Below are 24541 nucleotides of genomic sequence, written 5' to 3' on the forward strand. Positions count from 1 at the left end.
GAGGATCTCGATGGCAAGATAGCGGTCGGCAGCTTCCATGCCGACTTGGGAGTCCTGGGAGTGGCAGGCAGGTCATCGGCAACTGGCGGAGGCTGTCAGTCTACTCCATGGAGTCAGGGAAGCAAAGAAGGAGGTGAGCAAGAGCGGTTGCAGCCATCTGCAACCGACGGGCGTAACACATTTCACAAAAAGAAAATTGGTTCTTACCTGCTAATTTTCGTTCCTATAGTACCAAGGATCAGTCCAGAGAAGTGGGTTGTGTATCCCTACCAGCAGGAGGAGTCAGAGAACAATTAGAACTTTGAGCACTGCTACATAACTAGCGTGCCACCTGCAGTCCCTCAGTATTGACCTGTACCCAAGCCAAACAACCAATACTAACGGGTGAAGGGGCGACCAAAAGCCACTGTCCCCCGCTTCACCCCAAGGAAACAACATGAGTAAATAAACCTTTAGAAAAAAACTGCTCCAACAATCGTAATCTGTAAAAAAGGAGCTCTATGAAAAACTAGGCAAACTGTAGCCAACACAGTCTTTCGGTAACTGAAGTAAGGGGTGGGCCTCTGGACTGATCCTTGGTACTATAGGAATGAAAATTAGCAGGTAAGAACCAATTTTCTTTTCCCTATACGTACAAAGATCAGTCCAGAGAAGTGGGATGTACCCAAGCCACCCTACACTGGGCGGGAACCCGAAAGACCCACGCATAGAACACTTGCACCGAAGGATACCTCATCAAAGACCTTAACGTTCAAGCGATAATGCTTAGTAAATGTGTGCAAAGAAGACCACACCGCCGCCCGGCAGATCTCCTGAGGTGATAGCAACTGACACTCTGCCCAGGAAGTAGCCGGAATGGGATCCTGAGGAGCCAGTTCACCCAGTCCCCCAGTGCTGTCCTCCGCCACAAGGCTAAGACTGGAAGGGATCCCTCCTCCCTTGAGCCTCGGCAATTAGACAGCCCCCCCCCCCCCCCCCGTCCCAGGGGAAGAGCTCAGGGCCCGACGAACTCTCCATCCCTAGGAAGGATAAGGGAGGGAAAAAACAAAACTAAATTCTGCCTTTGCGCCCACACGCCTGACAGAGTGCGGAGAGAAAGCGAGGGCCCCTTGAAAAAAACCGCACAGCCACGCAGCCCAGGAGCTGAGGGGAGGAATGGAAAAAAATAGAAAAAAATAGAAAAAAATGCCGACAGGCCCGTTGCAACGGGTCGCGCTGCCGAGCGCAGTGAGCCACACCAAAAACTAGCCGGTGAAGAAAACACTTTCCCCGTCCCTTCAGAACAACCCGGAGTCCTGGGAGTAGAGGGAAACGGGGCCGAAGGGCTGCCAAACACCCCAGAGTGCCTGCAAGGCTGGCTGACCCAACCCGACTCCTTACCTCAGCTCAAAACCACAGAGGAAGTCTCACTCAGTTTACTTTTTTTTTTTTAAACTGTACTGTCCTGTAGAGCAGAGAGGGTCAAAGGAGCAGCTTTGGGGGAGCAGCCACGGAGGTGAGTAACCAGGAGCCCCTGGTCTTCACACTCCGAGTGATGACGGACGAAACCCAGACGGAGGTAACCAACCCCCCGGTCGTCCGTTTTCGACTGAGGGATGGCCCACGAAGGTGCCTAACACCTCAGGAAGCAATCCTGAAGAAAAAAACCCGGAGAAAAAAATCTAACTAAACTGAAAAATTAACTAAGACTGCATGTCTTCCAGCTGCTGGAGTCAGAGAAATACTGAGGGACTGCAGGTAGCACTCTTGTTATGTAGCAGTGCCCAAAGTTCTAATTGTTCTCTGACTCCACCTGCTGGTAGGGATACACAACCCACTTGTCTGGACTGATCCTTCTACGTATAGGAAAATTATTTTAAACCCATCTTTTTTCTATGCCTTTTCCTACTTAGATATTTTTAGGAAATTTGGTCCAGATGGTGCCATGTTATTGCCTTACTTTGGACCAGCTAGATGGATGAGTCTGTGGACAACTACATTTTTAATGTTAACTGTTATAATTAGTTATTATGGTGTTCATTAATTTTATGCTTTGTGTTTTAAAATGTATTTTAATGTATGTTACATCTTTGTTGACATTATGAATGTAATACTGTTACCTGCTAAACTCTGAGGATTAGCGGGCTGTAAGTTTGTTGAAAAATAAATAAAATGTCTATCAATAAATAAATAAATAACTACTGTGATAATGACTAATCAGCTCATTGGCATGTTATTTGCATACTTAAATATGTGGCATTAAAAATTATGCAAAGTTATTTTGAATATGGCTGCTTTCAGGGATACTAATGCCATGTTACTGGTGTTACCACCTTAACATTATGCAATGCATGTGTTAAATGCTTTTTAATGCACTTTAGTACATATACCCCAACAGTAACATTGCTTGACTATCTTTGGACAGTATTGCAAACACTGCCAGAGAAAGCTGTTGCTTGCAGGTATCACTGTAATATCTGAGCTCTTTGTAAAAAAAAAAAAAAAGGGGAAGAACAAAATGGAGAAATACTTTTCAATGCATTGCTTGAATATGGCCTCAGTCTCCTCTTTCACCTCTTTCCTCTATGGATTAAATTTTCAAAGGGCTTTCGTGTGTAAAAATTGAATATAAAATTGTGTATATGTTACCTTATAAACATATAGGGGTAGATTTACAAAAAATGCACGTTCGCGTACTTTTGTTGGCGCACCAGTCGCAAACAAAAGTACGCTGGATTTTAGCAGATACACGCGTAGCCGCGCGTATCTGCTAAAATCCAGGATCAGCGCGCGCAAGGCTGCCGATTTTGTGCAGCCGGCGCGCGCCAAGCCGCGCAGCCTGCCTCCATTCCCTCCCCTCACCTTCCCCTCCCTTCCTCTATCTAACCCACCCCCCCGGCCCTATCTAAACCCCCCCCTCTACCTTTGTCCGGGGATTTATGCCTCCCGGAGGGAGAAGTAAATCCCAGCTCGCCAGTGGGCCGCTAGAGCGCCGAGACACGACCTGGGGGCGGTTCCGGAGGGCGCGGCCACGCCCCCGGACCACCCCGGGCTGAAACCACGCCCACGAAATGCCCCCGAAACGCCGCGTCCCGCCCCCAAAACGCCGCGTCGATCGGCCCCGCCCCCGACACGCCCCCGACAAAAAAACCCCGGGACTTACGCGAGTCCCGGGGCTCTGCGCGCGCCGGCAGGCCTATGGAAAATAGGCGCGCCGGCGCGCAAGGCCCTGCTCGCGTAAATCCGGGCGGATTTACGCGAGCAGGGCTTTTAAAATCCGCCCCTGAGAGTATGAGGGTATTTTCCATTTCACATGTTCTTTTTACCAAGGAAAAAGAGGTGGGCTAGGGATATTCTGGGGCAGGGTTTAGAAGTGTGTGTGGTAGCTGCTATTTAGTAAGAGATATACATGTATATATTACCAAACTTATTTGTACATTTTGACAACTATTAATTGACTCGTGCAAGTAAAATTGAAAGTCTGTTGCCTGCAGTTCTTGGGTGGGACATCTGGGTGAACTGGTAGAGGTGCAGGATGAAGTGTTAGAGAGTCTAGGTGAACTGGATACAAACTGGATGAGCTAGCAAAGATATTAGTGAACTGATTAGGGGTGTGCATTCGGATTGACCGCATTAGTAAAACGCAACTCATATTTTTTTTTTACTTAAAAAATTGATTCGACATAAACGATCGGATTTCCCACATATCGAACATAGATATGTTCGATATGTGGGAAATCGCGATTGTTGAGCCAAAATAAAAATATAAACCCCCTCACCCTCCTTAATCCCCCCCCCCGACTTACCACAACTCCCTGGTGATGGAGCGAGGAGTGAGGACGCCATTTCTGCAATCCTTGGCGAGAAGCATGTGACGTCGGCGGCACGTCGAGTGACGCCGGCGTCACGTGATTCCCGGCTCGTTCGCGCCGGACGGCTCGTTCGGCCCAAAAGAACTTTTGGCCAGCTTGGGGGGGCCTCCTGACCCCCCCAAGCTGGTCAAAAGTTCTTTTTGGGCCGAACGAGCCGTCCGGCGCGAACGAGCCGGGAATCACGTGGCGCCGCATCACTCAGACGCGACGTCACGTGATTCCCGGCAAGTTCGCGCCGGACGTTCGGCGCGAACAAGCCGGGAATCACGTGACGCCGACGTCACGTGATTCCCGGCAAGTTCGCGCCGGACGGCTCGTTCGGCCCAAAAAGAACTTTTGGCCAGCTTGAGGGGGTCAGGAGGCCCCCCCAAGCTGGCCAAAAGTTCTTTTTGGGCCGAACGAGCCGTCCGGCGCGAACTTGCCGGGAATCACGTGACGTCGCGTCTGAGTGACGCGGCGCCACGTGATTCCCGGCTCGTTCGCGCCGGACGGCTCGTTCGGCCCAAAAAGAACTTTTGGCCAGCTTGGGGGGGTCAGGAGGCCCCCCCAAGCTGGCCAAAAGTTCTTTTTGGGCCGAACGAGCCGTCCGGCGCGAACGAGCCGGGAATCACGTGACGCCGCGTCACTCGACGTGCCACCGACGTCACATGCTTCTCGCCAAGGATTGCAGAAATGACGTCCTCACTCCTCGCTCGATCACCAGGGAGTTGTGGTAAGTCTGGGGGGGGGATTAAGGAGGGTGAGGGGGTTTAATTTTTTTTTTTGCACATATGTACATATACCCAACTCATTGGATTTTTTTTATGTCCATATTGGCCGCAAGTGGGACCCCCTTTCGGACATAAAAAATATGAACATAAAATTTTGCTCTGCACATCCCTAGAACTGATGATTTCAAATATGCATGCAAGTATTTTCAAAATGGTATATGTACCTACTTTATAAAATACCTGCCTCCGTGTATAAATCAGGGTTATTAGGGGTAAACGTTATATTTCTTAACACATCTAACACATATGCATGCATTGGCTCCCGTCGCACAGTTTATAAAATACTAGCATTAATCTCTGTGGGTTAACTTACACACGTAAATGCTGTACCATGGATAGGTTTGGAAGAAAGGCTCTTAATGTACATCATATTTCCTTTAAAAACTTCCTGGTGCCCAGTAGCTTGCCTGTAAAGGACCATTCAAATAGTATACCCACCTTTACCAGAAATAACAGGCTGTAGCATTATAACAGGTAAGTGTCTGGCTGCTACAAAGAAAATGAGCTGAAAATCAGACACTGTGTTGGGACTCTGCATAAGGTGTGCATGATTTCTGCTTGAAAACCATGAGCCTGTCAACTCTAAATCAGACTCACGGTGTCTTTTAAAAATAGTATCTACTATTCAGTTGCATAAATATATTAACACTGATATAAAGTTTATCAAAAAATAAACAACAAAAAGGAATGGCTAAATCAAAACAAAGACCCAATGTATTCATCTGCATATAGTAGTAGCATTATCTTCAGAGGAAAGGATATTTGGTAAAATAAATAACATTCCTTTACATAAACAACAGATCCTACTTTTAAAAGCAGTGTATGAGCTAGTCTACCAAAAATCAGTTATGCAGAAATGCTTGTCTCAGGGTATATATATTTAAGTTGTGAGGCTTGATGGGGGATCGTGTAACACCAGTTCCCATCTCACACAAAACTGTCACAAGATTTAATCAAGTGATGGTCGCAATGTGGAATATAATAAGAACTTAGTTGCCCAAAATCCCTCTCCTCCATTCCACAATAGTCCTCATATTTAATTTTTTCTTGATGAGATAGAATCTTCTCAAACTATTTAGGCTTACAGTCCTGTTGCCCCAATTGCTATTTATGTCAGTAGAAGGACTTAAGACTAATGCTTCATGAACCTTCATTTATGGCCACCAAGGGATTTTATATTCAAGCATTTCCTCCCCCATCTTGTCCAACTATTTTGACAGCAGTTCTTGGAATGAGTAGCATGGCTCATGGCTCTCTTCGAAACCCAGCATATCCTTGAACCAGCTAGTAGGTGTTACTATTGCATCATAACAAACTCCCTTGTCCCATATCTTTGAACACTGCCTCCTCAATGTTTCCAATTCTCTTCTAGCCTGATGGACAGTAATTCAAAAGAGTTGCTTCAGTATTTTTGTAATTTGGCTATTCTGAGAGTCAGTAACTAGGTGCACATTGTGGGTGATGCAGTTGGAATGACAGGGAGTAGCAGTAGAAAAAAACAGAGATTAGAATATTTTTCACCAGAGTTTGAATTTTAACATCCAGGACATGCTATATGTCTGATATACTGGAATATACCTATAATCCAATCACAGATAAGGTACCTGTGTTAAAGCTATGCTACTAAAGTACAGTGGTAGCCATAGAAGATAAAAAATTTGTTTGTTTTCAAAAAATATTAAATCTTTTATTTTGTGTGAAAACCTACCTTGACAGATTTGTTATTATTTACCTTTGTTAAAAATGTCCTAAACATGATTGGCTTGTTTACTTGGAAAGGAGTAAGCCCACACTAGCGCTAGAATTTAGTCTAAAATAAAATGTAACACAAGAATTTAATAGAATTTACAGTAGATCAATTTACTTACTTGGTAAGATTATGATATCATCCCCTGCAGATGGTACACTGTAGTTATATCCACCCCAGCCCTGTTCAATACCTTCCCATGTCTCAGGAAGAGACCATTTGAAAAAAACAGGAGGTGGTGATGTGGGAGCTAGAACACAACAAAAAAAAAAACATGTGTTTCCTTTTCAATAAGGTAACCAGATAGCTCCATGTCATAAGGGACAGGCTGAGTCAATCCTGGCTTTACTTTCATTGCATCTATGGGACTTATAGTTCCCCTTCCTCAAGAAAAGCAAGGCTACAAATGCATAGCTTTATTGAGACATCACCAGGACTAACATAGTCTGCCTTTAGAAAAAGGTAATGGGTTGGGGCCATTAGCGGCCTCTACTTTCCATTTCAGGAATGGAGGAAAAGAAGCAAAATTCAAAAAGGTTCTAGGTCAGCGACAAAAGGTTTCAGGTCAGTGACCTGGCAGAAAATCACCGCTGGCAATAGTCCCACTCTGTTCTCTGCCCCAGGCCTCAGTGTTTCTCAGGTCATAAACTTACTTTTCTTTATCTTTAAACCTGCTGAAACTCATGTTTTCTTCATCTCTGGTTCTCGGAAAGTAAGACATACAGTAAAAGTCTACTTTATCTTTAATAAATGTATTTCACCAGGAATTTGTGGGTAAAACACCTTATTATTTGCACTTAGGGCCTGGCTCACTAAAGCTTTTCCCCCATCTCTGGAAAAATTTAAAGATAAATCAGGCCCTGGATTATGGTTTGTAGAGTTTGAGAACTGTACATATGAGGAAGATTATTATGAAATATACACCACTTTCTCTAATTTGTTATTACAGTATCTCTAATTTTCTTTCTATAAGAAACATCCTCTTAGTACTTGCATAAAGTAAATGAACATAAAAGATAGCCAAGCAGTTTATTCAGAGGTCAGCACATACCTGCTGTAGGCAAGGGGATCCCTTCTTCAATCTTGAATGCCACTTGAACCTGGTCATCACCTGTCACTGAATAATGAAAGCAGATTAAAGTACAGAATACTAAACAAACAAAATCAAGACTAAGCAAGTGAGTGGCAACAAAAATGATTGTACAGTAATTTCAGTGAGCACAATGCTACAATCAATACTTGTATAAAAATTAGACAAAACTATACCTTTTACTTCCTCAAATACTGTGTTTGGGTCCACAGAGCATTTGTAATGCATTAATATAGAGGCCTATGCAATAAATCTCACCGTAAAAATAAATTTACCATGTGAGCCAGTAAAGTTTGAGGGGTGAATTTTAAAAGCCCCGTGCACGCCAAAGCCAGGAGATATGCACAGAAGTTGGGCCGGCACCGGAATTTAAAAGGTGCCTGCATACGCACATATCTTCTGGTAGGTGCACAACATTTTTTTTTTTACAAAAAGGGGAGGGGGCATGGGTATTCCTGAATTTATAAATGAAACAAGCATGTAAATTTGTGCACAATTGCGCGCCGGGGTCCCCTACCGCATAACTTTACTTCTGTTATGGATGGTGTGTAAGCCTTAAAACAAAAAAAAAATAAAGAAGTGAGCAGGGTTTTAAGGGTCAAGGCTAACAGGGTTAAAGAATGATATTTAACTAGAGGGGTTATATGCTAAAGGTCAGTGGCATATCTCTCCTTAGCCAGCGATGTCTCCTTTATCTCAACAGTTTCCCCCCTTTTTATCCTCTCCAACCTTTAGGAAGCGATAAATCACACAGTAGTTTTCTCAACAAGGTAGACCTTCTCCTGAAGGATTTCTTGATAGATGTCAGGGGCGGGAGCAGGGGCCCTAGAGGCATCCATAAGGAAGAAGTCAGATCATAAAGCCCCTATGGTATTAGTGATTTTAGTAAGAAGCAGGGGAATGGAAGCAAGTGAACATACAATTGAAATTCATGGCCAGTCCTAGTCTGGAAGAGGACTGTCCCACCATGCTTCATGCTGGACTACATATTCTCCTTCCTCATAAGCAATCTTAATCTGCTCCTGAGTGTGATGTGCAAGCATTTCTCATTTTTTGTGAATAAGCAAAGTTTTCAAGCCAGCCCCATATAGCTTCTGAACAGCCTGATATCAGGATATCATCATGGACCGATGTAAGCATGGAAAGGTTTGCTAAATCAGAGATAGGTACATGCAGGGTTGAGTGTATTTGCAAATTGGGAAGTAGAATAGCTCCCTCCACTCAGGTAGGTTTAGCTGGGGTGAGACAAATATCAGATGATATGGGGCAAGATAAACCTCCAACTGGAGCCAGACAAATCTTGCAGTGTCCGCAATAGGAACCATTGTTCAGGGAGATGAGATAGGGCTGTTGGGCCTTCCATTGAACGGCATGATTAGTCTGTAATGTAGTTACAGGTACATAGAGGTCTTACAATAGTAGGTGTATGTGAGAGTGTCAGTGCACAAGGAACTATTGATCCAATGTGTTCCATTAATGAATTTGGGAACCCATCAGATTGTACCTGGGTACTGACAATAAGGGGGCCCAGCCTAACTTGGGCAGCTTTGGGGATTTTGGAACGGAAAAGTTAAAACCCCATTTTGCCAAGGTTCTACCATGCCCTCAAAAGAAATTTTACCAATCAAACATCTATATTTGTCACCTGTAGTTGGTCCAATCCTGTCTTCCTCTCACTCCAGTATTTCTCATTGGAGCTGGTCATAGATGGAAAGGAAGGATGCTGTGCATGGAAGTTTCCTCTCTCCATGCAAATATAGAGCAGTTTGGAATTCTAAGCCTTTGTAGATTATGGCGAAGGTGTCAATAGAGTCCAATCTTTTCAGTGCTGCGGTGGCTAGGTCACTTCTGTCCAGCCCAGCAGTATTGAATCCCTTTCCCATAGACACATTCACCAGATATGGCTATGAAGTTAAGGGCTGCCCCTCCTATATCCATCCATTGGACTACCTCTCCCATATTCAGGTTCCTTCACTTGTGAAGGTGTGTAACAATGCTTCTGTCAAGGATAGTGTACTGAGGAAGGTTAGCCATAAAATCAGCCAGCAGGCTTAACACCTAACTCCGAAAGGTGCTAGAGTTAAACAGGATTATCCAGGACCACAACCTGATCTCAATAATTGCAACTGCAGATGCAGCAAAGGCTCTCATTACCATTGGCTTAGGGTGAGGTCTTATTAGTAGCCCAGGCTCTGGAAGGGGACAATTTTTGGGGTACAATGGGATCTTAGGATCCGGAGGAAGAATGCAATATTGGGCATGGGCTTTACAGTGTACACCTTAACAATATCAGGCTTTACCTACTCTTTCCATTTCCTGAAAGTAGTATTCATATCAAATCAGGCATACTACAGAGTACAGGACTGATTAAGGAGCAACTCTGAAAATAGTCCTAATTTCAACTCATAATTCCTGTTATGACCATCAGCCGCAGCCGGCCGCAGCAGGCTCAACTCACCGCATGTGTTGCCTGGCCCTCCTCCTCCGGTGCTTTCTCAGCGGTGGCCAGTCCCCACACCTCATTTCACCCGGCTCACTGCACTCCACGTGGCAGCTGGGACGCCGCCGACCAGCGCTCCAATCCTGGGTCTCTCTAGGCATGTGCACACGCTATCTGCCCTGCCTTTAAGGGGCCCTTGGCGGGAACTCCAGGTTCATCCCCGCCTGATGACAGCATTGACCCGGGATATTTAAGCTTCACCTGTAGCCTTCACTAACCGACTTGGCAAAAAGTTTCATAGTTCCTATCGGTGCCTTACTCTCTCCATGGACCGATTGTTCCTGTTCGTCGGACTTTTGAGCTTCTCCTTACGGGTTCCTCTCTCAGCGCTTCCAACTATGCATGCCCTGGCTCAGCACAACTGGACTCTCTCTCTCTCAGCGCTTCCCACTCCTCGGAGCCAGGCTCAGCGCAACCTTACCCAGACTCTCTCTCTGCACCTCCTGCTTCGCAGGGCCTGGCTCAGCGCAACCTACTAGATTCTCTCCTATCCTTGCCCATAGACACATTCTCTCCTAACCTTGCCCTTCTTGACATCTCAGCCGCCTTTGATACCATCAATCACAACTACCTCATCAACCGTTTGACTGAAATAGGTATCTCAGGCCTAGCCCTGCTATGGTTCAAATCCTACTTATCCAACAGAAAGTTCGCCGTCAAAATAGGAAATGCCAAATCCGCGCTCTACCCTCTGTCCCAAGGTGTTCCCCAAGGCTCTTCTCTCTCCTCCACCTTATTCAATATTTACCTTACACCCCTCTGTCATCTTCTCACAGACCTTGGCCTCAAATTCTACCTCTACACAGACGATGTGCAAATCCTCATCCCCATTCACAATTCTCTCACCGATGCCCTTGCTTTTTGGGACACTTGTCTTGCCACCATAAATGACTTCCTCACTAACATCCACCTTGCCTTAAACTCATCCAAAACGGAGCTGCTCCTTCTATCTCAGCACCAACCCCCTAAACCCCTGATCTCCAACGACCCAGTTTTCAACACCATATCGTCCCAACTCTGTGTAAGAGACCTTGGGGTAATTCTAGACCAACAACTCAATCTAAAAAAACAGATCAATTCCATCCTCAAAGAAGATTTTTTCAAGCTCAGTGTTATAAAGAAACTTAGACCCCTCCTCCACTATCATGACTTCCGCACTGTCATCCAAGCTACTCTTTCCTCAAAGCTAGACTATTGCAATGCCCTCCTCCTCGGACTACCCTCTTCCACTACGAAACCCCTACAAATGTTCCAAAACGCCATCGCCAGGATTATTGCTAACTCACGGAAATCTGATCACATCACTCCCATACTCAAAGACCTTCACTGGCTCCCAATAGCATCCCGCATCCTCTTTAAAACCCTAACCATAATTCAAAATCCATTTACTCCCACAACTCTAACTGGCTTGATGAACCGTTTTGCCCCACACGCTCTGACAGACCCATGCGCTCTGTCAACAAAGGTACCCTATCAATACCACCCATCAAAAAAGCCCACCTATCCGCCACAAGGGACCGTGCACTCTCCATTGCAGGCCCCAAGCAATGGAACTCCCTCCCGACTATACTTAGACTTGAGCCATGCTACTCTAAGTTCAAAAAGAAACTAAAGACTTGGCTCTTCCGACAGGCCTACCCAGAATAACTGTCTCCATCTTCTACCTCTCCTTTTAACCTCATGAACAATCTTCACATAAGTGGTACTTAAATTGTATACAGACTCTTGTTTTTAGCCTATCTGTTACCATTCAAAGTTGATGTTTTTCTTTTCCTCAATACCTTCTGCACTTGTATTTACGCGCTCCCCCTTCCCCGCCCTGTTAATTGTAGTTTCAGTCTGTTAGTTACAATGTAAACCGGTATGATGTTTGCATACTAATGCTGGTATATAAAAGTCAAATAAATAAAATAGCGTTTCCCGCTCCTCGGGGCCAGGCTCAGTGCAACCTACTGGACTCTCTCTCTGCATCTCCCTCTCCACGGGCCCTGGCTCAGCGCAACCTACTGGACTCTCTCTCTCAGCACTTTCAGCTCCTTGGGGCCAGGCTCTACGCCAGTCTACTTGTGAGTTCCAAGCCCGCTGCTCCTGGGATTCCCCATGGTACTGCTCCTTGAGGACTTTTGCTACAGTGCCGTCTCTCTCTGGGAGTTGGCTCAGCGCAGTACACCTTCAGACTGGGTCTCTGTGCCCCGCTCCTTGGGGCAGTCCTCTTCACAGCTACTACAGAAGATATGTCACCAGCTTGCTGTGTCCCAGGCAGTATCCCGGCACTGCTACTCTCCAGGTGCTGGCTACAGTGGGTTCCCTGCTCTAGCTCCTATCCAGCATACTACAGTCTGTGTCCCTGCATCTGCATATCCTCTCCTCGAGGCCACTCCCATGTGCTCCTGCTCTACTCTCCTCAGAGCGGCAGTGGCCTTGCACACCTAGAGACTTTCTCCTCCTCCCTCCGAGAGTGCTCCTGTCTCAAACTGTGCCTTCCTCTCTGACACTCTCTGCACTCACTCATCTACCTTCTCCAGGACCAGCCACACAGGGGCACTCCTGTCCTGCCGGCCCCGGCACTCAAGGGCTCAACCTGCAGGGAACGTGGGTCAGCACAGGTGAAGTTCCGACTTGCCTCTGTTCCTGGCCAGCCTCACCTCCTGACAGTGGGGACCAGTGGGGCCCAACCCTTCAGGTAGCAACAACCCATCCTCGGACCAAGGGTCCACAATTCCTAACAATTCCCAATTTCCACCCCAGTCCCCAGGTATGGGATCATAAAAGACCATATTGCAGTGCCCTTAGAAGGTAAGGGGACCTGCATTAAAGCATATTCCCCTACTTCCAAGCCCAACATTCTTGGGTAGCTATACTCATCAATATCTGAAATGGAATAATTGAAGAATAATTGTATTTTGACTTGTGAATAGTTCATAGAAGGGTCATAAAAAAAAACAAACCCAAGAGAGACTCTTCCTCTTTGCTGGCTCCCATGGAACTAGATTCAGTGAATTCATTCATCATGTTTTCACTGCCTATCTTCCATTTTGTATGCTAAGAGTTAATGGAATATCTCTCCTTAGATAGCAATGTCTCCCTTATCCCAACAAAACTGTGTACAATTTTGGAGAGCCCATCTACAATAGGATATAAAATGGTTGGAGTCGGTCTAAAGGGTGGCTACGAAAATGATCAGTGGACTTACTTCTAAATTATATGGGAACAGACCTAAGGATCTTAACATATATGTCCTAGAGCTGGGCTGGCCAACTCTGGTTCTTGAGAGCCACAATCAGGCCAGGTTTTCAAGATTTCCACAATGAATATGCATGCACTACATCCATTGTATGCAAATCTAGCTCAGGATATCCTGAAATCCTGGCTTGTTTGTGGCTCTCGACAGACCAGAGTTGTCCATCCCTGTCCTAGAGGAAAGCAATATAGGTGAGATATGATAGAGACATTTAAAAAAAATTAACAGAATTTTTATTTGATTTATATTCCACTTTTCAGCATACCTCCAAGATCTCCACACACAGAAGGTGGGCCTCTTTCAGTTTCATAATCACTGACACTGAATAGAAATGAAAGGTCATAGGATGAGGGTGAAATGTGTAGACTCAGGACTAATCTAAGGCAGTACTTATTTGCAGAGAGTTTTGTAGATGCATGAAACAGCTTTTCTGTGAATGTTTTGTAGACAAGGATAGCATCTGAATTCAGGAAAGCATGAGATAAACACAGAGGATCTCTGAGGGAGTAGTAGAGATTATAAAGCTGAATAATTGATGTGGATGGGCAGACTTGATAGGCCATATGGTCTTTTCCTGCTATTATGTTTCTACTTTTCTATGCCTATGCTTCTATGTTTCAGACAACCTAGCCATATTGATACTTATATTATTACTAAAAAGTGTAACATTTCTTATTAAACTGTTTGCCACACATTTTGACAACTACAACACCTGCTGTCGAATCAGGTGAATAAGGTCATTTCAGTTAGCATGGGGAATATCCCTTCTCCTTAAGTCCCCCAGCATGAAAGGTAAATTCCCCTCAAATCCAGTACAGAACCTGATTCCGCTTCCTCGGTCAAATTCCCTATCCCCTGATCAAAAGCCCCTTCTGGGGCAACTCTCTCCCATGCTCAGTCCTCTCCAGAGATGCAATATCCCCCCTTGACAACCCAGCCCACCTCTATGGAATTGAAATTTAACATTCCAGAGGTCTTGGCTATCAGGCTGCTGAAATATGAATGAAGCCTGAGAGAGGTATCACATAGTAATATATAGTGATATACTACTAGATGGTGTCATTCAGAGTTTGACAGCCTAAATTGCAGAAGAGTTCTAATGTCCCCACTACCATTGAAGATAGCTAGGACCTGCAGAATGGTAAATTCACATTCCAGAGGGGTGGGCAAAGCTGTGGAAGATCTCTTGCTTCCTGGTAGGGGGAAATGGAAAGTGTTGCCCTAGAGGGACTTCCTGCTTCTAGGGGTCGTGCAAGTGTTGCCCCAGAGGATGGCTCTTGCTTTGGGAGAAAGAGGAAATTGAGAGGGAGAAGATATCCCTGGAAGGAATTCTTGATCAGAAGATCAGAACTTTGACCAGAGGTAGTTTTGGTATCTGCACCTGCACCCAGGTAGGAATAGGGGCTCAGACCTTTTGTTTGGAGGCTTGATGAAAAGAAAATCACTGAGTGTGGGATCATTGGGGGTGAGGTATGAATGGGGATCAAGGCTGGGGTATGAATGGGGATCGAGGGGGTGTCTGTATATGAGAGAAAGCAGAATAGGGGAGGGGTAGTGGTTGAGTATATAAGAACAAAGGATTGGTACCAGGTGTGTATGAGTATGTACGCAAGACTGTGTGGGGGGTGTAAGGGGAGGTATAAAGGGGAGCAGGCCTGGAGCACAGTAAGGATCCTCATTTCCCTTGACCTCTTATTCCAGGGGTCGGGAACCTTTTTGGCTGAGAGAGCCATGAATGCCACATATTTTAAAATGTAATTCCGTGAGAGCCATACTAACTACAACCCCCCACCCTCCTAACTCCCCCAAGACCTGCCAAATTAATTTACTACAACCCCCCATCCTCCTAACCCCCCCCCCCCCCAAGACCTGCCAAAAGTCCCTGGTGGTCCAGCGGGGATCCGGGAGCGATCTCCTGGACTTGGGCTGTCGGCTGCCAGTAGTCAAAATGGCGCCGACGGCCCTTTGCCCTCACTATTTCACTGGGGTCGACCAATGGCGGTGGTAGCCCCTGTGACATAGTAAGGGCAAAGGGCCATCGATGCCATTTTGATTACTGGCAGCCGACGGCCCTTTACCCTTACTATGTCACAGGGGCTACCGCCGCCATTGGTCGACCCCAGTGACATAGTGAGGGCAAAGGGCCGTCGGCGCCATTTTGATTACTGGCAGCCGACAGCCCAAGTCCAGGAGATCGCTCCCGGACCGCTCCTGGACCCCCGCTGAACCACCAGGGACTTTTGGCAGGTCTTGGGGGGGTCAGGAGGGTGGGGGTTGTAGTAAATTAATTTTGGAGGTCTTGGGGGGCGTCAGGAGGGTGGGAGATTTTGTTAGATTTTTACTTTTTTATTAAAGATTTGTCTGCGAGCCAGATGCAGCCATCAAAAGAGCAATATCTGGCTCCCGAGCCATAGGTTCCTGACCCCTGTCTTATTCTATCCCCAAGATCCTGGAACCTCCTTTTCTTCCTACCCCTCCCCAGATCCTGGATCCCACCCTTAACCCTTTCTATTCCCTCCTTCCCTTTTGCAATTCTTGAACCTCCCTACCTCTTTCTCCTTTTCCCCATCCCAGATTCCTGATCTCCCCATCCTCCATCCTCTTCCTTGATCTTCCCCATCTCCCATCCTCCCCATTCCCAGACCTTTCTCCATCTCCATCTCCTCCCCTCATCGCTAGTCCTGTCACCTTCTTCTCACCCCATTCATGATCCTTCTCCTTTCCTCTTTCCATTCTTGGTTCTCTCATTTATTTTCCTTTCCCTGTCACTAACATCTCCTCCCTGTACTGATACTTGAGACCCTCTGTCTTTATCCAGTAAAAAGAAATAAAATTATTCAGACACAAGCAAAGCTGGAAAATTATTTTTATAATGTAATATAAAAGACTGAAGTGTTTCAGAATGTTCACATTTTTGCCAGTTCCGCAGGTTCTAACCCAATGACGGAAGCATTTCACCAATTTATTAACATTTAATTTGTATAGGAAATTTTCAATTGGCTAGAAGAGATAAGGCTTGATGTCAACAGTTGCCATACAATAAACTGTAATGCGGTATGTCACACAAAATTCACACCAAAGTCAATTTCGGTATTTAAGCTGTAAGGTAAAACAGTGTTAGCAGTGAAAATCCAAAATTGTTCCCTCAGATTAAGTTTATAATCTGAATTTAAATCCTGGGTAGATGTTAGCACTTGTTCACTGAACTGTTTGTTGTATGGCAACTTTTGACACCATGCCTTATCTCTTTTAGCCAACTGAAAATTTCCTATACACATTAGATGTTACTAGATTGGTAGAATGCTTCTGCCATTGCATTAGAACTTGCAGAACTGGTGAAGGTTATAAGAATGGTATGTATGCCTTGTTACCTGTTGAGCTGTGTTGGTATTCTATTTTTACATATCTCTTTTATTTCAGTATCTGATACCATGCAAGAACATCCACTGAGGCAGAATGTTAGCTTGAAACATGGCGTGTATTGGGATTGATGGGATTTGTTTCATCAGATACTTAATGGAATATATGAACACTAAAAGTTAACAAAGAGGAAAGGCTGAAGAGGTTAGGGCTGTTCAGCTTAAGAGATGGCTGAGGGGGGATATGATAGATGTCTTTGAGATCATGAGAGGTCTTGAACGAGTAGATGTGAATCGGTTATTTACACTTTCAAATAATAGAAGGACTAGGGGGCATTTCATGAAGTTAGCAAGTAGCACAATTAAGACTAATCGGAGACAATTAACACAACACTCAACACACAATTAACACAACAATTAACACAATTAACACAACAATTAACACAACACTCAACACACAATAAAGCTCTGGAATTTGTTGCCAGAGGATGTGGTTAGTGCAGTTAGTGTAGCTGGGTTCAGAAAAGGTTTGGATAAGCTCTTGGAGGAGAAGTCCATTAACGGCTATTAATCAAGTTTACTTAGGGAATAGCTACTGCTATTAATTGCATTAGTAGCATGGGATCTTTTTAGTGTTTGGGTAATTGCCAGGTTCTTGTGGCCTGGTTTGGCCTCTGTTGGAAACAGGATGCTGGGCTTGATGGACCCTTGGTCTGACCCAGCATGGCAATTTCTTATGTTCTTATGTAAAGATAAGTAGTTGCTCAAATTTATTTTTACTTGAAAAAAAACATCAAAAGAAGACAATTTGAACTTTGGGATTGATGCTTATAGATAAAGCAATGAAGGTTTACAGTACCAGTAGTGCTTAGTATAATGGACCTTTAACATTTATATTTGTAATATTTGAATGATTTTTTTCATTTGTCTGTGTTACAATAAAATTTAAGCCATCGGGGCCAGCCCTATATAATATAATTTCAATGCAATATGAATTGATAAACGAGAAGACCAAAAACGATGGGATAGTGGTAAAAATAACTAATTATAGAAAATAGGTTAAAAGAAAAACATCGACATGAAAGATTATTGATTTATTTATTTATTTATTGATATTATTTACCATTTACATATATAAAACCACCCCTCCAACAAGGGTCTGGGGGAACACATTACATACCACATTAAATACAAATAACAATAAAACACAAAGTCAGACCTACAACATAAAATAACAAATTCAACAATTCTATAAAATACACAAAAAACAAATTTAAAATAACCAGACTCAAATTCAATACAAATAAATACCACTACAAAATACTCTAATCGCTACTGGTATCACCTGAAAAACTCCAGATTAAGCAAATGCAGAAGTAAATAGCCAGGTTTTACAAGATTCATGGCAGGTTAAATAATTGTCTATAGACCATAACTCACTAGGTAAAGAGTTCCACAGATATGGACATATATATGGAAAAGTTGTTCATCTGATTTCTGTCAGGGAAATATTTTTAACAGATGGAACAACCAAAAAAATGCAATCTCTCCTTGGGCAACATTGACCAATCCAGTCAGTTAAAAATTTCAGGCTTCAATCATGTAAATTCTTGAATACAAATTACAGAATTTTAAATTGAGCTCTAAAAGATAGGTAAGTCAATGAAGATACTTTAAAATTGGAATAATGCGATAACATCTAAAATCACAGAATTCTAGGTGCAGTATTTTGCAAAATCTAATTTTGAATAATCTGCAGATTCTGAAGCAAAGAGACTTTAAAACCAATAGATAATGAATTACTCTTTACAAAAAAGACTCATCCCTATTGTCATCTCACCTTTAAACCAACTACTGGGACTGTCACTTTTCACCTTATCACTGCTGAACGCACAGTCTTTGACTAAGAAAACTCACCTGCTTCATGACTATCTGCTAGAAACAAACACAGACATATTTGCAATCACTGAAACCTGGTTAAAACCAGAAGACATCGCTACAATCAACCAACTCCCTACTCACTCGTACAACATATTCTCAATCCCCAGACTCAAAAAACGAGGAGGAGGTCTTCTTCTGGCAGCAAAAAAAACACTAGGAATGTCACTACAAACTTCAATATCTTCACATTCTCTAGAATTTGCCGTATTTAAATCCTCTCACCTTCAAATCGGGCTCACATACGCCACCCCCAGGATACCTCGAAACCGATCCATCACCTTTGATTGAAAATATAGTAAAACACATCAACTCCGACACACCAGCGATACTATTGGGGGACTTCAACCTCCATGTGGATGTATCTCCCCATTCTCACAGCTGTGAAACTCTCCTAAGCACACTAAACTGCATGGGTTTCAAACAAATAATTAAGGAACCCACCCACAAAGCTGGTCATACGTTGGACCTCATTTTCATTAACCAGGAACTTACTCTTTCCTCTCACCCTACATGCCTTCCAGTTCCCTGGTCAGACCATAAGCTGATCAACACAACACTAAAGATAAACCTACCTACACTCCCAGAAAAGCAGAATAACACAATCCAATTCAAAAAAATGTGCAGCCAGGAAATTCTCAGCAACAGACTATCGGATGAACTTAACCAACTGGACCTTACTAACGCGGACTCAGCCATTTTGTCCTGGAACAACATTACCAAAAAAGTGGCCGATACTACATGCCCAACTATTACCAAAGCTCCTCAAGCAAACAAGGACAACAGAAAACCTTGGTACACACCAAAACTAAAATCCTTAAAACAGGATCTCAGAAAAAAAGAACAACACTGGCGGAAAAACCCAACATACACCAACATCACAGCATTCAAAACCATGATGCACCATTACAGAATATCCATCCTCCAAGCAAAAAGAGACTTTTACTCACAAAAAATCCACCACTTCATTTTCGACCCTAGAGCGCTTTTTTCTTTGGTCTCATCCCTCACTAAACCCCTACCAACATCCATACCAGATGATAAAGCAGCAAGCAAAGCAGAAGAACTGGCAACCTACTTCAAAAACAAGATACCAAATTTACTAACTCAGTCCATTAATAATAACAATAATAATTACACTACGCCAGTAATACCTCGAGCTGCAGTCTCATCACAAAAGGCTAGCCTTAAGGAGTTCGAACCGACCTCATCCTTAGAGATCGAAAATATCCTAAAAAAGCTCAAACCTTCTTCTCACCCTCAGGATACCATACCCACCAATCTCCTCATCTCTTGTGCTAAAATCATATCCAAACCCATCGCACAAATCATAAATTGCTCCTTCTCTCACGGGATTGTACCTGACCCACTAAAAATGGCAATCATAAAACCACTCATAAAAAAACCTAATCTTTCTCCTGAAAACCCAGCCAATTTTCGCCCAATAGCTAATCTACCCTTCATCGCAAAAATCTTGGAACGAGTTGCAAACAAACAACTAACAGAATACCTAAACGACCACAAAATTCTTTCCCCATCGCAGTTCGGTTTCCGCCAATCTCGAAGCACCGAAACCCTCCTAATCTCATTAACGGACTCTATATTACTTAAACTTGAAAACAGACAACCGTGTCTTCTCATCCTCCTAGATCTAACAGCAGCTTTTGACACGGTCAATCACAACACATTAATAGATCGCCTGGCAGAAATTGGCATCAGAGATGAGGCCCTCAACTGGTTCAAATCGTTCCTACAGAACAGACAGTATAAGGTCAAGATCAACAAGGAAGAATCTCCACCAGTCACCTGCAACTTAGGAGTCCCACAAGGATCATCACTCTCTCCAACCTTATTCAATATTTACCTTCTGCCACTCTGCCAGCTCCTCATCAACCTGAATCTCGTCCACTACTTATATGCAGACGATGTTCAGATACTGATTCCAATTACTGAATCTCTCCAAAAAACTCTGGACTTCTGGAACTCTTGCCAACAAGCCATCAACAACTTACTCACCAACCTCAACTTGATCCTTAATCAAAACAAAACAGAATATCTCCTCATTTCCCAAAACGGAACCTACACACTTCCAAGTACCATCTTGTCAACTCAATTAACAATAACTCCACAAGTCAGAAATCTAGGAGTTATACTTGATAACCAAATGAATTATAGATCACTCATAAATAACATCGAAAAGGATGGATTCTTCAAATTACAATCTTAAAAAGACTGAGACCACTCCTACATTTCAAAGACTTCCGATTAGTTCTACAAGCAATCATTCTCACGAAAATAGATTACTGCAACTCACTTCTACTGGGTCTCCCTGCCAACGCCATAAAACCGCTACAGATGCTGCAGAACGCTGCAGCGAGGATCTTAACCAAGTCCAACAAAAGAGACCACATCTCACCCATCTTAAAAAGCCTACACTGGCTTCCCGTCAAATTCAGAATACTATTCAAAGTGCTCTCAGTAACCCACAAGGCAATACACAACCTGGCACCACTCGAGCTCACATTCCCTCTCCAACTCCACACATCTTCCAGACCAGTGAGACAAGCCTACAAAAACAACCTTCAAATTCCACCGATGAAATCAGCATTAAGTAAAAGAGCTTTCTCCACAGCTGGGCCTAAACTCTGGAACTCTCTCCCAGCAGAGCTCAGATCACTGCAATGCTCCACTACATTTAAAAAAAGACTCAAGACTTGGTTATTCAACCAAGCTTTCCCATAACATCAACCTGCGAAATATCCCTGCCAATATCCCCTCAGTGGTAACACGCTAGAGAACTATATAGATCTTCTCTAGAAATCACATGATCTTTGGCAGTCTCTTATCTTCGGCAGTCTATCATTAAAACCCAGCCTCTAGCCTATATTAGGCACCGCTCATGTTAATTATGTTATTACCCCCTTATATCTTAATCCAAGTTAATTCGACCTGTTCATTGTAAGACATTTACTTGTCATTGTTGTTATTGTTTAAAATGTAAACCGAATTGATCAATAATTTTGTTATTGGAAAGTCGGTATAGAAAAATGCTAAATAAATAAATAAATACAGTAATCCAGATGGGTAGTAATTATTAGATGGATTACTGTAAGTATATAAAGATGTAGATAAATCAAATGCAATTGATAAAAACAGGACTGAACCATGATTTTAATGTAAGCTTGAAAAGAGAGCACAGAATGATAAAGGATTTGAATAAAGAGTAGGACTTTATTTCTGAGAATAAGGGGTAAAGAATCTAAAGGATCCAAGGTTAGATTTCATGCATGAAAAGGAGGGAATAGCACATAAGAGTTACACTATTTTTCTTTACAGTTTTGGTTCCCTTCCAGGGAGGAAAACTTTCAAACCTATTTGCAGTACTGCATTTGCACATGTAAATGGACGCGCAGAGATTTATCTTAATATAACCCTGACTAGGGTCACCAAGCAGTGTGGTAGAAGTTTCTGGAGGGTTCTAGCGTTCCAGGTTAAAGATTGTGCTCAGAGAGTTCCTGCTCTCTTCAAGATTATCCAGAAGGCAAAGAGTTCTGGCTCATGCAAACTGCACTCATCTTTCCTGACAAGGAGGAGGAAAGGGGAATTAGGAAGTGGTGTTTGCAGGGGATGAAATAATGGTTCTTGAGATAAGGTATTACTAATAGGAGGTTCTTGCCCTCTAAAGGGAGGGGGGGTGATTTAATGGAAGGTTATTTGAGATGCTTTTCCAGGCATTTTAACAGAGAGATTTGGAGTTTGACTTGGGAGTGTAAGAGCTCCTGAGACAGAAGGGATTGTTACTGTTTTGGGAAGAAGTTGTAAAGATTCCTACAGTCATTCAGAAGGAGGACCCTGAAGTGAAAGGTGTACTGTCATTGCTGGGAAGCTCCAGGAAAGAAGTGGTCTCATGCTGCCCAGGAGACCTTGGGGCTAAGTGGATTTTGGTGTGATTTTGTCCTCAAAGAAAGCGATTTGAAGAAGAAGAATTCTACTGAATTTGTTTGAGTTTTTAGACTGTTTCCTGTGTTTTAACTGAAGATTTCTCCTGTGAAGAATTGTTTTACCTTTGAATTTTCAATACATTTTCTTTATTTGGGACCAATCATTGTTGTAGACATTGGACTCTATAATATTGGATTAGTCTTCCCTTGGACCTCCCAGAGACTAATCGGGACCCTGCTGGCTATCCCTAGTGGACAAATACTAATCCTAGAGCTGCAGCAGTGTAACTCACCACCTCTGCAACCTCCGAAGGTGACCCTGAGGAGGAGGGGATTACACTAATATTTTAGAAACTGTGCAGCAGGTTACTGCACAGTTCATAAAATACAGTGTAGTTCTGCTCTGAAATTATGTATGTATGTTCAGTATGCGTGAATATTTGCAATGCATTGAAAATGCTTACTTTCATTACCTATTTTAAAATGTATGCCTGTATGTGTTACAAGCATATGTAAGACAAATATTACATGCACATATAAAACTGATTTATATACACAGGCAGGTATATTTTAAACTATGGGATGGATTTTAAATCACCTACGTGCGTAAAATCATGCATCCATGTGTTTGCGCTGGGTAGCACGCACACATGGACATGCGCACAATGTTTTAAAATCTACCCCTATGCCCACATACTTACATAAGAACATAAGATATGCCATACTGGGTCAGACCAAGGGTCCATCAAGCCCCATATCCTGTTTCCAACAGTGGCCAATCCAAATCACAAGAACTTGGCAAGTACCCAAACATTAGATAGATCCTAAGCTACTATTGCTTATTAATTACTGTCATAGCAGTTTATGGATTTATCCTCTAGGAACTTTTCCAAACCTTTCTTAAACCCAGTTACATTAACTGCTGAAATCACATCCTCTGGCAATTAATTCTAGAGCTTAACTATGTGCTGAGCGAAAAAGCATTTTCTTCGATTTGTTTTAAATGTGCTACTTGCTAACTTCATGGAATGCCCCCTTATATCTGAGAGAATAAATAACTGATTTACTTAACTTGTTCAAGTGCTTTCATGATTTTGTAGAATTCTATTATATCCCACCTCAGTCATTTCTTCTCCAAACTGAACAGCCCTAACTTCTTTAGCCTTTCTTCATAGGGCAGCTGTTCCATGCCCCTCATCATTTTGGTCACCTTTCTCTGCACTTTCTCCAGTGCAGCTATATCTTTTTTGAGATGCAGTGACCAGATCTGCACACAGTATTCAAGATGCAGTATCACCATGGAGTGATACAGAGGCATTATAACATCCTCCATTTTATTTTCCATTCCCTTCTTAATAATTCCTAACATTCTGTTTGCTTTTTTGATCGCCAGAGCACACTGCACCAATGATTTCAATGTATTATCCACTATGATGCCTAGATCTCTTTTCTGGGTGCTAACTCCTATGATAGAACCTAACATTGGCCTGGATTTATCAAAATGCACTAAATATCACATGCGATACAAAAAGGGGCATGTTTTATGGTAATACCAGCTCACTTAGACCTCCCACCCAATAATTGCAGACAACAAACAAATCCAATATCAATTGTGCTAGTCAGTGAGCAAGTGTAACATTGTGGAATGAGTTAAATAATGTATACACAGATATCTCTTCTAAAATAGTAACTTCTATGAGTAATTCTTGAACTCCTCCCCAAACTGCCCCTTAGATTTCCACTTCTTTTGTAGTGGTAATTGTTCGCACAAAACCAAAACTCCACGCATATTTTCAATGTACACAAATACAGACTACTTACTTGCGTACATGCTTATTTTCTATGCATAATCTCACTGAAAATGTACTCATAAAGTTGCAAAGGACTAAATACTTGGCCAAAAAAATGCATTATTTCAAAACTTCACAAGCAAGCAGGACTGCAAAGGGTTTTGTACTTTTTCTTTTTGCTCTACATCTGCTTGAAAATTAAATCTGGGCCTAAATGTGCATACAGAGCAGTTTGGTGACTTGGTCAAAGCCAAGCTGTGCGTGGTGAAGATATTAAGATACCACCAGATTTTACAGCTTCACACTGAAGACTA

At 43.2% G+C, this 24541-nt stretch overlaps 1 protein-coding gene across 3 annotated transcripts in view; it reads right to left on the reverse strand.

The window, feature by feature from the left end:
* PKHD1 (PKHD1 ciliary IPT domain containing fibrocystin/polyductin) overlaps positions 1-24541 on the reverse strand; it is a 1284809-nt gene that overhangs the window by 440324 nt on the left and 819944 nt on the right. For all 3 annotated transcript variants that reach the window (XM_029596114.1, XM_029596113.1, XM_029596115.1), the window contains 2 exons: positions 7420-7485; positions 6490-6618 (listed from right to left, as the gene is read on the reverse strand). In XM_029596114.1, the coding sequence (XP_029451974.1) occupies positions 6490-6618; positions 7420-7485 (195 nt within the window). The remainder of the gene's footprint in view (positions 1-6489; positions 6619-7419; positions 7486-24541) is intronic.

This window comes from Rhinatrema bivittatum, chromosome 3 (assembly GCF_901001135.1).
Source record: "Rhinatrema bivittatum chromosome 3, aRhiBiv1.1, whole genome shotgun sequence".
Lineage (NCBI taxonomy): Eukaryota > Metazoa > Chordata > Amphibia > Gymnophiona > Rhinatrematidae > Rhinatrema > Rhinatrema bivittatum.